Source organism: Neomonachus schauinslandi, chromosome 4 (genome assembly GCF_002201575.2).
Source record: "Neomonachus schauinslandi chromosome 4, ASM220157v2, whole genome shotgun sequence".
Lineage (NCBI taxonomy): Eukaryota > Metazoa > Chordata > Mammalia > Carnivora > Phocidae > Neomonachus > Neomonachus schauinslandi.
This window is the reverse complement of record NC_058406.1, coordinates 30,390,195-30,402,846: the sequence shown is the minus strand read 5'-3', so window position 1 is coordinate 30,402,846 and position 12,652 is coordinate 30,390,195. Positions and strand designations below refer to the sequence as shown.

The 12,652-nt window shown below is 37.6% G+C and overlaps 1 protein-coding gene across 1 annotated transcript in view; it reads right to left on the bottom strand.

Moving 5' to 3' along the window:
* Positions 1-453: 453 nt before the first annotated feature.
* The window catches only part of RLF (RLF zinc finger), an 87,214-nt gene continuing 75,015 nt past the window's right edge, over positions 454-12,652 (bottom strand). Inside the window, exons 7-8 of the mRNA XM_021684231.1 lie at positions 10,555-10,696; positions 454-5,338 (exon numbers count right to left, since the gene is read on the bottom strand). Of these exons, the coding sequence (XP_021539906.1) occupies positions 689-5,338; positions 10,555-10,696 (4,792 nt within the window). The 3' untranslated portion in view covers positions 454-688. The remainder of the gene's footprint in view (positions 5,339-10,554; positions 10,697-12,652) is intronic.

The window sequence follows — 12,652 nt, the reverse complement described above, 5'->3', positions numbered from 1 at the left end:
TACCTTGACTCTCAGAGCTAATTACTCAATTTCAGAATTTTCTTTGCACAAAAATTTTAAGACAATAGTCATTCAAAAAGAAGCTTCATCTAAATGGTTTGGTTAATAAGAAACAAAAAACTACTGGGGCAAAATGTAAGTGCACATTCCAGAAAATACAAGTGCAGTTTCAGTTTACGTATGGCATGAAAACTCATTATGAGTAAACAAGAAATGGGTGAAAAATTGTAATTTATTGAAACTCAACTCAAAAAATATAAGATGCTGTAGTGTACAATATATTACACAAAGCACCCTCAGGTGCACATTCAAGTCAAGTAAGAACTCCATATCCCTTTCCCTAGCCCTCCCACCCTGGGATCTTAGTATTTGTTCCATATACAATCATGCACACTTAATTTGAAAAAGGAAGCCCCAATATATTTTGATGTATTAATTAGCACCAAACAAGAGTACAGTTCCATTTTTTTAATAAACAAACAAACAAAAAAAACCCCAATCAATAAACCAACTGGAGAGCTAATGGACTCAGCCAATACTGCTGACATAGATATTATACATTCATGTAAATACACAGCCTATTCTACCCTAAACAACGGTGTGGCTGGTTCTCAGCCTTTGTTCAAGTTGGCAATTGTCCCCATGTTGCAGTGTTGGAGCCAGTCTGTTTCTAAAACAAAATTGCTATTTAGGAACTTCCTACACAAAGCTCATCTGTCTTTTTTGTTGGAAACAAGTCTAAAATTGGTGTGGAAAACTTAGATCTTTCAAGGACAACCACTGGCCGAAGATAATGAAGCTGTTTTAAGGCAAGCTCTCCACAGTCTGTTAATGCTTTGTCCAATACAACCCTCAGGTTTTCCAAGGAAGGAACTGTTGCTGTCTCAGCTACTATCAAAGGTGGGATTGCAGTCAGGTTCTCATGAATTGCAGAGTCACTGGAAGAATGAGGTATGTCAACTTCAGGGTCATTGTCATTCACCATATTATTTGCCATAACACTCCCTGTTAAGTCATTACTGGGTTGTGAAGAATTACTTAATGTTAAGTGCTCCGAAGGCTCCCAATCATCAAAATCATCTTCTTTCTCTTCACTTTCCTGAATAAATTTCAGAAATGAAGATTCAAATCCCATAGGTTTATAAGTCTTCAAGTCAAATGACCTGGGCTGTGGATGCTTCCTAAAATTCTCTTTTGGGACATGGGTTGAATTTTTTACAGTGTTTTCTTGCCCTGAACTTTGCTGCCCAGTTTCGGAGTCCTTAATCCTTGGTAAAGGCAGCTGGAAACTTGTGAAATAAGTCCCACTTTCAATCCCACTAGGATTAGGTATGGAATTTTCTATTTTACAAGGAGGAGGCTGAACTATATTACATTGTTCCAAAGAAGTGGTTTCTGAACTATGATTACATTTCAAAGTTCCTCTGTAGAGCAGATTATCTGCATCAAACACTGGTTTGCTTTCTGTACATCCTTTCTGACCTCCCTCCCTTTCCCCCGGACGAAGGGAATCCGTGTTCTGGGCAGTCACGCTACTGTCCCCTGGGGAATGGCTGTGCTTTGTGTGCTCTGATTCACAGCTATTTTCTTCTTTCTTTATACAAGGCTCTGCTTCAGAAGGGGGCTCCTCCTTAATTTTGGTACCGTACTTAACACAGACGACAAGATTTTCCATCTGTTGCTCTAAATAGGCACTACTCATCTGATGGGTGCGTTTATAATGCCTCACTATGCTGCTCTCCAACTTCACCACAGATAAGCATCCTTGAACCATGCAGGGGTACTGTGTGTGCTCAGACTGCTCCACACACATATGAAGGGCTTCAGCTCTTGTTTTAAAACTAATTGGAGCCTTCTTTTCTTTGATTAAACTACATTTTTTAGCCTTAGCATTAAATGATCTCCTGGTAGTCTGATGTTCATGCCCTTGAGTGAGTGCCGTTGGACACACCTTTTCACTCCTTAGTAGCCTTTCATTTGCCACTTTTTGGCTTCTAAACAGATCATCGTAATAGTCCTTATGTCGGTAATATACATGTTGAGAATAATTACTCCGATGGGTGAAAATCTGGCCACAGCCATTAAGATCACAATGAATTTCATAATCTGAATGTATTTCTCCTTCAATATTATGCTGTTCCATCAAGTGGTGCTTCAACTTGCTGAATGTATAAAAAACAGCAGGGCACTGAGGCTGGTTACAGGAAAACCTTGCTGCAGATTCAGCTTCAGAAAGCACTTTAGGCTCTTCAATATGGTCTAGGTTATGAGAGTCACTACAGTGCTTAGCAAGAGCTTTGGAACACAGGAAGCGTTTGTTACATTCCTTATATTTGCAAGCAAATATCTTTTTACATTTGACAAGTTCCCTTTTGGTTCTTGCTTTGTCTTTCTCTAAACATAATTGTTCTTTGTTGTACTGATGTACAGTTCTGTAATGACGAATTAAGCCTTTTAGATTGGTGAATGAGGAGTTACAAGTTTTATGGATACAATGGAATGGTTTGTGATATTTATTCAAAATATAGCAGAGATTTCCTTTGGCAACAGTTCTCCTGCTACCTCGTCCCTCTCGTCCTTCACGTTCTTCTCTATGGCTACCTATTGGTGATGAAATATCAGAGGTTTTACTTTCCGTTTCTTCACAAGATGACTCCAAATCTGTTTCTGAACTGCATTCATCCTTTTTAGAGTGACAGTGTGGCTTCTCAGAGTTACTGTTGGGATCACCGCCAAGTTCTGCAGAGCAATCACCTTTCAATCTGTCTACTGAGCATGGGCCTTCATGATCACATTTTTCATTATCTAACAGTTTGTGAGTTACTCTGTCACTGCCAATTTGATGTTTATTTTTATAATGAATCCTAAGGTGTGTTTTTCTTGTAAATGACCTTTGGCAAATATGACACTGGAATGGGGAATACCGATGTTGAAACATGGTTAACTGAAGGACTTTTTCTTTTGAATAATTATGTTTTTTAAGATAATGCATTAACAAAGCCTCTCTGGTCACAAATTCATATTTGCATCCTTGAAGCTCACAGAAAAAAGGCTTAGCTGCCAACTGTGCAAGGTACTGACTTGGCATATTCTCATCTTGATTCTGAAAATTAAGGTCTGAGATAGTAGGTGAAACCGAATGAAGAGACTTAGCACCACTGGATGGGTACCCCTGCAATGACCCTGAGAAAGATCCGTGTGTTATTGAGTTTTTCAAGCTTAAATGTTTCAAGCGTAACAAAAGTTCCAACATGGTATCCTCTGTACATGGCCTTTTAGAAGCACATATGGAAGCTTCTGAGGAATAACCTTGATATTCTCGTTTGCATTTAGTATGAATATTGTGATCTAGACCTTCATCCGGAGAGTCACTGTTTGTATCTGAGCTGGGTTTAGGTTCTGCATCAAACTTTTCAGTTGTTTGATTATGTTCATTACCCAAACAGGGAAAGAGATCTTTTGTCTTTATCTTTTTGGGTTTGAAATGGTATGGATGAACCTTCCGTAGATGTTTTTGCATCCCTCTTGCATTTTTGTACGTGGAACCACAGCCATCAAAACCACAGGTAAACTTAGTCCCATCAAAACAAACTGCCACATTGGAACATTTTTCTTTTAAACTGGAGGGCACGAAGACTTTCTCATGAGATAATAATATATCCTGCATGGTTTCAGAGTGATCCAGTGTATCAATTAACTCTTCATTCATGGAAGCTGAAGAGCTATGACTTAACTGATCACTAGAATTACTGTCACTGTTTTCTTTCAGATTTTCTGCAGTTTCTATTTGAGAACTAGCTGATCCTGCACAGAAAAGAAGATCTTCAGGTAAATGTGATTTATCAGTTTGGTCAAGTAGATGGGGCTGATCAATACAATCTTGCTTTTCACCTGGTGCAGCCTCCTCAAGTTTCACCGATTTCTTCATATCTCCATTCGAACTTTCAACATTATGCACTGAGAGGTGATCCTGGTATTCAATTTTGGAATAATAGAACTTTTTACAGCCAACAAAGTTGCAGGTGTAAGATGCATCCCTAAAGTGTTGTGCTTCATGGTGGTAAAGCTGTCCCAAGTCACTGAAAACAATATTACAGCCATTTAATTCACATTTATAACGCAGATCATCATGTTTTTGCTTATGGTTAAGTAGTTCATTCACTGATCCAAACCTTGCATAACAATCTATAGATACACACATATAAGGTTGAGGACCACAGTGCACTTGTTCATGCTCCCGCAGGTGAAAAGCAGACATGAAATGTCGTCGACAATAAGTACACTTCTCTCTTCTGTTTTTCATATCCAAGTAGTGCTTGGCATTTTCATCATTATTTTGGTGTTCAGCTTTAAGATGCACACTTAAGTATTTAAATTGCTTAAATACACGGGAACAGTCTGTGCCAGGACATGGGTACAAATCTCTGTCTTGCAGGTGGCAATCTTCTAATTTGCTGAATGTGACATATTCATGAGACTCTCCTTTGGCTTGTTCATCCAATGACTGGTTTTGCTCCAGGGTTGCAGAGGGGCTCTTGGGACAAATTCCCTTTTGAGAGCCTTTCAACAGTAATTTCTTTCTCGAGCGGTCCCTTCTGCTTGGTGGCATTTTAACATGTTCCATCACATGAGGAACAAATATTTCTTTTCTCTTGAATTTTTTAATACAAACCGGACAGGTATAAATTCCATCTTCCATATGCATCTTAGAATGATGAAGAATCCTGGCCTCTATACATTCCCGCTTACATAACAAACAGAAAAATTTATACTGAAGCCACCTCTGGTATCGTTCAGAAGAACCAATGGGTTTTTTGTCTCTTTTCTCCTTATGCTGATCTGTCAAATCTCTTCTTCTGTATTGTTTATCTTCTTTACCTTCCTCATAGTCACTGAGAAATGACTCTAAAACATCTGTGTCATTAATAGACATTTCATAGCCACTTAGATCATCATCAGAATCAGAGGCTTCTTGTCCTAGCAGTTGGTGGCAGTGTCGTTTTAAAGTTTTCCAGTCCCAAAATTCAGGATCAAAAGGCCAGTGGGCCTTTAAAGCTAGTAAGAGCTCACATCGGAGAGAATTTGGAACTGGTGCATTTTCTTCATCAAATTTTTGATCTGGTTGCAAATACAGTTCTTCCAACATATTAAATCCATCCAAACTGGGTTCAATTAAGAATTCTGTAAGCTGACAGGCTCGTCTGACTTCTAAATCTTCTGGTAAAAGACAAGCAATTGTTTTACAAACTGATGCCTTCATTTCTTCATCCTCACTTGATCTGAGTTGAAGAGCTCTGACACATAGTAAAATTGACACCCCAAGACCAGCATCTTGTGCCTATAAGAAAAACGGAGGGGGGGGGTTATTATTCTTTTTCATTATGGAAATATTACATAACTTTCAGTGGTAAGACATACACTTCTCAAAACGTTTAGAGTTTTTAAAATTATCTTTAATCTTTCTTCCTGCAAGTTACATTTAGATCCTTCTTGTCTCAACATGCAAAGGACTGGATTAGATGTTACAACCATGAACAATAACAATGTACATTTACAGAATGTCCAACTTCATAAGGCACTGCATACAAAGCAATCTCTAACCCTCAAGGAATTTGCTTATATGCCAAATGTATAAACAATAAAGGTACATGAATTCAAAGGAATTCAGGATAAATAAGGTCACTGAAGGATTCAAAAAAGAACTGTCTTAAGCTGGTTAGGAAGGACAGGGCTTAAGTAAATGGGTATAAGAGGGAACACCTGTATAAAAGTGAGTCTAGGATTGAATTCAATTGAAGAAACACGTGTGTCATGAACAGCTGGGTGTTTTCAAAATCTCAAGGCTAAAATAAATGATTCTCCCCATTTCTTCCCCCGCCGTTTTTTAGAGAGAGAGAAGGGGCAGAGGAAGAGAGAGAATCTTAAGCAGGTTCCACGCCCAGCATCAAGCCCAATGTGGGGCTGGGTCTCACAAACCCTGAGATCATAACCTGAGCTGAAATCTAGAGTCCAATGCTTAACTGACTGAGCCACCCAAGGGCCCCTCCCCATTTTCTCCTAAAAGAACTAGTACTTTAGTACTAATTAGCTAGAGGTGTACTGTATCTCAGCTTCCCATGGGGAAAACAAGAGAAATTTTAAAATCTCTCTATAGCAACAGGTTCTCAGAAACTAATCAAAAATCAGGAAAAAGATCTGGTCATATGTGATAAAATGCTAGTGCATACAAGATGACTTATGTGAGAGGCTGAAATGGAATGTGAAAATACTATGAGCAAAGACAAGTGGAATTATATGGCAGAGTGGCTTAAAATACAGTACTTAAGAGCATAAAAGTTTTTTAAAAAAGTAATCTCAAACAAACAAACAAATAAGTAATCTCTATGCCCAATGTGGGGCTCAAATTCATAACCCCGAGATCAAGACATGCGTGCTCTACCAACTGAGCCAGCCAGGTGCCCCAAGAGCATAGAGTTTTCAATCAGACTTTGATGGCCTTTGAACCCCAGCTTCACTGCAGTGACAAGTTCTTAACTCCTAAGCTGTTGCTGCCTCATCTATAAAATGATAACAGTAGTGGTAATACTAGATTTCCCTCCTAACATTATTATAAAAATGAAGATAATATAAAGTGATTACTACATTGCTGGCATATTGTTGAGTATTCTGATGAATACCATGTAAAATAACAGGATAAATTCGACTGTTCAAATCGGTAATCAATTTGTTAAGCAATTATTCTGTGTTGGGCACCATTCCAAATTTTAGGAACACAACGAAACAACTATCATCAATTTACAAAACCCTTACTACATTCTAGGCACTACTCCAAATACTCTTTTTATACATTATTCTCATTTTATAGATGAAGAAACCAAGGCTCATCACGTTAATTGCCCAATGTCACCAGGTAGTGAGCAAAGAAGGATTTAAACTTAAAGCAGTCTTTGTGCATAACCTCAGTTCTTAACCACTTTATGGCCTATAAGAATTCCAAAGGTTATCTGACATGGCTATAACCTATGTGCCCTGGATATAATATGCCACACCACTCTTGTTTTCAGCTACCTGGTTTAAAATCAATTTAGTCATGTCTATCAATGCCTTCAAAATTCAGCTCCACATTCCATAACCTAATTCTAATTTATTCACCACTGTTTTAACAAGTAACTTCTTGTTATACCTGTTCAGAATGTATTAACAGTGTTTTTAGACTGTTTTTTGAAAAGTGCTTAATGATTTCATAGATTTTTACCATTTCAACCAGATTTGGCTGTTTAGGAAAGAATGGACATTCTTTGCTGTTTATCTCAGTCTTCTAAAAAGGAGTTTTAACAAATTAATAATAATTTGTTGAGAACCTACGAGTTATTTTAAAACTTACTAGACCCTTCAAGTCCCCTGTGCTCTGATTTACAAATGATAATCTTCTATCATATTATGCAATTTGTCAAAAGACCCACGGTCTAGTCCTGACTCTGCTGCAAACTAGTTTTATGATCCTTACAAGTCACACACCTCTAATTTTCAGCTTCTTCATTACTAAAGAGAAGGAATTCAACTAGACAAAGTCTTGTTTTGCAAACAGTAAGCACCATATGTTCCACCAAAAAGGGCCATATGGCCAAATAAACTGGATTCAAGATGATCCTTCTTATTACTTTCATTTCAAAATATAACCTCATCTACATCCATTCTGTCATACTATTTTTAAAGTCTAACAACTCTAAGCACCCGATTTTTTTTTAAAGTAGGCTCCATGCCCAACGTGGAGCCCAACTTGGGGCCTGAACTCATGACCCTGAGATTAAGACCTGAGCTGAGATCAAGAGTCGGATGCTCAACCGACTGAGCCACCCAGGTGCCCCTACTCTAAGCACCTTTATGTGATGATCTGGTTTAAGCTATTTATAGAAAATGGAAGCCCGGAAAATAAAGAGGTACTATATAAAGCCCTCTCCATTATACACTCACTGTTGCCTTCCGCAAGAGGCCTAAACCCCACATAAGCTTTTCAGCATCATTAACCTGTTCCACCCCAAGGGCTATGTCACTGGTTATTAGTTGTCTCCCAATATCCTCTCCCCTCTTTTACTACAAAAACAGAATGACTGAGGGCGCCTGGGTGGCTCAGTTGGTTAAGCAACTGCCTTCGGCTCAGGTCATGATCCTGGAGTCCCGGGATCGAGTCCCGCATCGGGCTCCCTGCTCGGCAGGGAGCCTGCTTCTCCCTCTGACCCTCCCCCCTCTCATGTGCTCTCTCTCTCTCTCTCAAATAAATAAATAAAATCTTTAAAAAAAAAAAAAAAAAAACAGAATGACTGATTTCTATCTGGTTACAAAGTAATCTGAAATAATGAATATATCTCATCTCCCCTGCAGCTAGATATGGTGGTGTGTGTGTGTATTGGAGGGAGTGAGAAAAGATTTATCATAGTGTGGTTTGTGTAGTTTGCCCCTCTCTCCTCGCCCCCTGCCACCTTGCTATCTAGAATGGAGACATGATACCTAGGACTGGAATAGTTAGGTCTTAGAATATGAGATGGAAACTTGTGTTGATGGCAGACAGACAAAAGGAACCTGGGTTTCTGGTATGTGGAGCCACTAAAAGCAACTTTGGCCACTCTGCCTGGTTTATCTACCTATATGAGAGGGGGAGAAACTTCTATCTTCTTTAGACCACTACTATTGTGGGATATCTACCATTCATTGCAGAACTAGATCCTAATTGCAATAGGTTAGATCATCTCTCCTTAAAAACCTAGAGGTGAGTCTCTCAATTTGTAAAGAATTCTACACTCACTCCCCTTCCACCTACCAGTCCACACCTTTTCTACCCTTCAGGCTAGTTATCACGAATGATTATAGTGGAAGTACCCTAGACTAGGCTTAAAGAGAAATGGGTTCTGGTTATGCAAGTGGACAGCAAATTCCTTAGTCTGTGTCAGAAACCCATTTTCCCTAGTTCTCTAGTAGCTTTCCCATTTTCTGTGGTTTCTCATCGTAAGTAGAATTCTAAGATGACCTCCAAGTGACCCTCACCTTTGTATGATCTCCTCTCCTCAAGTTTAAGTGGATCCTGTAAATACGGTACCCATTCCTATGATTATGTAGATAGGTGCATTACCTAGGTGGGCTTGACCTAATCATTTAAGCTCTTTAAATCTAGGTCTGGAAGCCAGATTCGAATTAGGAGAATTTCTTATACCTCTGCTGGCTTAAAAAAATGCAGGTATGGGATGAGGGAGGCTTTTAGCCACTGAAAACAGAATGTGGCTGACCGCCAGCAAGAAAATGAGGACCTCGGTCCTACAATCAAAAGGAACTGAATTCTTTCAGCAGTAAGAATAAACTTAGAAGCAGATTTTCCACAAAGCTTCTAGATAAGAACGCAACCTGACCAACACCTTGATTTCACCTTTGTGATACTCTGAGCAGCAAACCTTGCCACGCTGTGCTACACTGTGTCCTACAAAACTGTAGCTAACAAATTGGGTGTTGTTTTAAGTGCTAAGTTTGTGGTAATTTCTTATGCAATAATAGAAAACTAATACTTTCCTTAAAGGTTATAAAACTTTTTAAAGGCCAGTTCTAAAACTAATTTTTTAAATAAGTTCTATAATTACTTGCACATGTTGTTTCTGTGATAGAAGATACAACTGCATTCACAGTGATTAGAAATAATTATCACCTAACTTATCTGACCACAAATTTACTTTTAATAAAATATTTTACCTTTTCCAGTCTTCCCTGGAGAAGTCCAAACCAACAAACTTCAAATAAAATATAGGCTACAGACGTTTACAACATTAAAGGAGACTGGATTTATCAACGATACAACTGTGCCTTGACTTCAGTATAAACAATCCTTGGATGTTGTCAAAGAAGTAACCCATAAAACATACCCATTAGCCAATACAGCTATGGGTATATTGAGAGCTCAGTCATGAGCAGATACTAAAAACAACATAAAAATAGAGCACAGTATAAGATTCATCCTGAATCTCTAGGCTGGTCTTAATATATATATAGGGCTGAACTCAAAACACAAGGCTTTATACATGGCACTTCATTTCTTTTTAAGAAATAAATATTTCTGCACAGAAGTTTACTATTTGTATAGAGTTGATTCTGGAACTGTTCTATTATTTCAAAACTTAGAAAATGTATCACTCCATTCTTAAGGAAAATACAAAAAATACAAATGTATTTTCTTCATTTATAATAATTATGTTAACATGTAAACAAACATGCCTGCATAAAAAACAGAAAATCGTTCTAGTAAAAGTAGATATAGAGTAGTTGAGGTGACAGCCCAAAAACATAATCTTCCTTTCCTCTAATGGTCTGTCACTTCAAATCATTATTTTCCATTAAGAAAAGCTGTGGATTCCAGGTCAATCTGCAGAAACGGCTAGATATGTCCATTCCATAATCTTATTAAAGTCCATTATTTCTCATTTTCCCTCATCTAAGAGGAGTTGCCTGAGAAGTTATCTTCCCACTCATTTCTTCGTTTCAGGACAATCATCATAAAAAAGCAAAATTACTCACTTCAGTTTGTATAACTCTAATCAGGCAAAATAAATGTTGCTGTGTTTTAGCTATGACACCAAACTGACGACAGCGCTCCAAAAAAGTGTCTAAAGAAGGGTCAATTCTTCTTTGCAGTTTACTCCAAAAGAGAGTCAATTCCCTATAAAAAGAAAGATTAAGGTAAAACATTTAAAGCAACTGGTATTTGCGTCCACCTCCCCATTCCATTTTGGTCTTTTGTTTATTTGTAAAAATAAGCAAAAACTAGGGGAAAAAAGCTATCTATATTCCCTATTGTGTCCTCTCAAACTGGTAAAATTGTTGAGAATTCTCCCTGATAATTCCACCACTTCTTTCTTCTTTGCGGTGGGGAAAAGTAAAAATAACAAAGACTACTTCCTTTATGTTGACTTTTTTAAGTGGGCTTCATGTTAGGCTAGGCGTGGAGCCCAACGAGGGGCCTGAACTTACAATCCTGAGGTCAAGACCTGAGCTGAGACCAAGAGTCAGACATTCAACCAACTGAGCCACCCAGGCGCCCCTTTATGTTGACATTTTAAAACACTAAGATCCCGTAGTGTTCCAAAAGGTCTTACCCCTTACACTGGTAATTATATTGACTGAATTAAAACCTTATCCTAGTGGGCAGGGATCATCAAACATCCTTACACCGCTAACAAAATATATACACCTAATAAATATCCTAACAGTATACTTCTCCACGCTAATCTCCTGCCCCTTTCCAGCTCTAAAATGTCATGATGCTACTTAGGCATGTATTTGGGGATGTTTAAATATTTACTAATACAATTAGTAAAATGGCACTCTTGGAAATGGCTAAAATACAAGAATCCTACAAATATTCATCATGGAAACAAAGAAAAGCTTGGAAAGATTAAGTTAATTAAAAGCATTGAATGGGTTAAGAGAAAACTCTTAAGGAAAAACACTAGAAACTCAAAAATGCCTAGGATAAAAATGTAATATGAACGTGAAATATGAATGCAAGGTAAGTTACTTGGTAAAACTAAAGAGAGAATGTTAGCACTTAAAAAAAGTGACTTTTTTTCTGTACACTCCAATATATACTGTAATATTTGTTAAATAATTTTCATTAAAAAAGTATTATTTTCACAAGCCAGTTCTAGAACACTAATGTCTTACTGCTGTTAAAAGACTATTCTAGGAAGCTGGGCACAAATACAAAGCTTAACAGGGGCGCCTGGGTGGCTCAGTTGGTTAAGCGACTGCCTTCGGCTCAGGTCACGATCCTGGAGTCCCGGGATCGAGTCCCGCATCGGGCTCCCTGCTCGGCAGGGAGTCTGCTTCTCCCTCTGACCCTCCTCCCTTTCATGCTCTCTGTATCTCATTCTCTCTGTCTCAAATAAATAAATAAAATCTTTAAAAAAAAAAAAAAAAAAAATACAAAGCTTAACAAATGAACATATTTCTTTTTATAACAGAAAATAAACATATTTAACAGAACTTATTATACTTTTAAAGAGGTAACTGGGGTTCTCATATTGTGAAATTCTTACAAACATATAAAACTTGCCTCAAAGATTGAAATGGATAAACACCTTAAAAGATACATGATGAAAGCTTATAATATTTTGTAATGGCAAATTTGAGTTATAATAAATAAAATTAACTGGAAATGACTTTAAATATTTGTCTTTGGTGACTAGTGTTGCTTTCCTAACCAGGAAAAATAAAAAGTGAGACAGGTCAGCTTTGAAAAGAGCTACTGGCAAGGCAAGTAACTGGGATGACTGTTCATTTTTAAACTCACAAGATTGCTTCTTTTAGATGTTAAGTACCTTAGTAATAAAAAGTTTTGAGAATAGTGCAAAATTCAGAATAACAAAGGAAGTGGAGAATTATATATGCTCAGAGATAAAAAGGAGTTCTATCAAAATACGTGTATAAAATCTATCCTATTTGAAAAGAACAAAATTACCAAACCAGTAAAACCTGATTATGAAGAGAAAAGAAAAGGACAAGGAATATCTACGATCTAAAATTCATCAATTGGCTAGAAGTTTAAAGTTAGGCAAATCTGATAAAGTGATTAAGTAGAGTTTAAGAATTAAAAGTCTCTCAAATAACTTTTTTT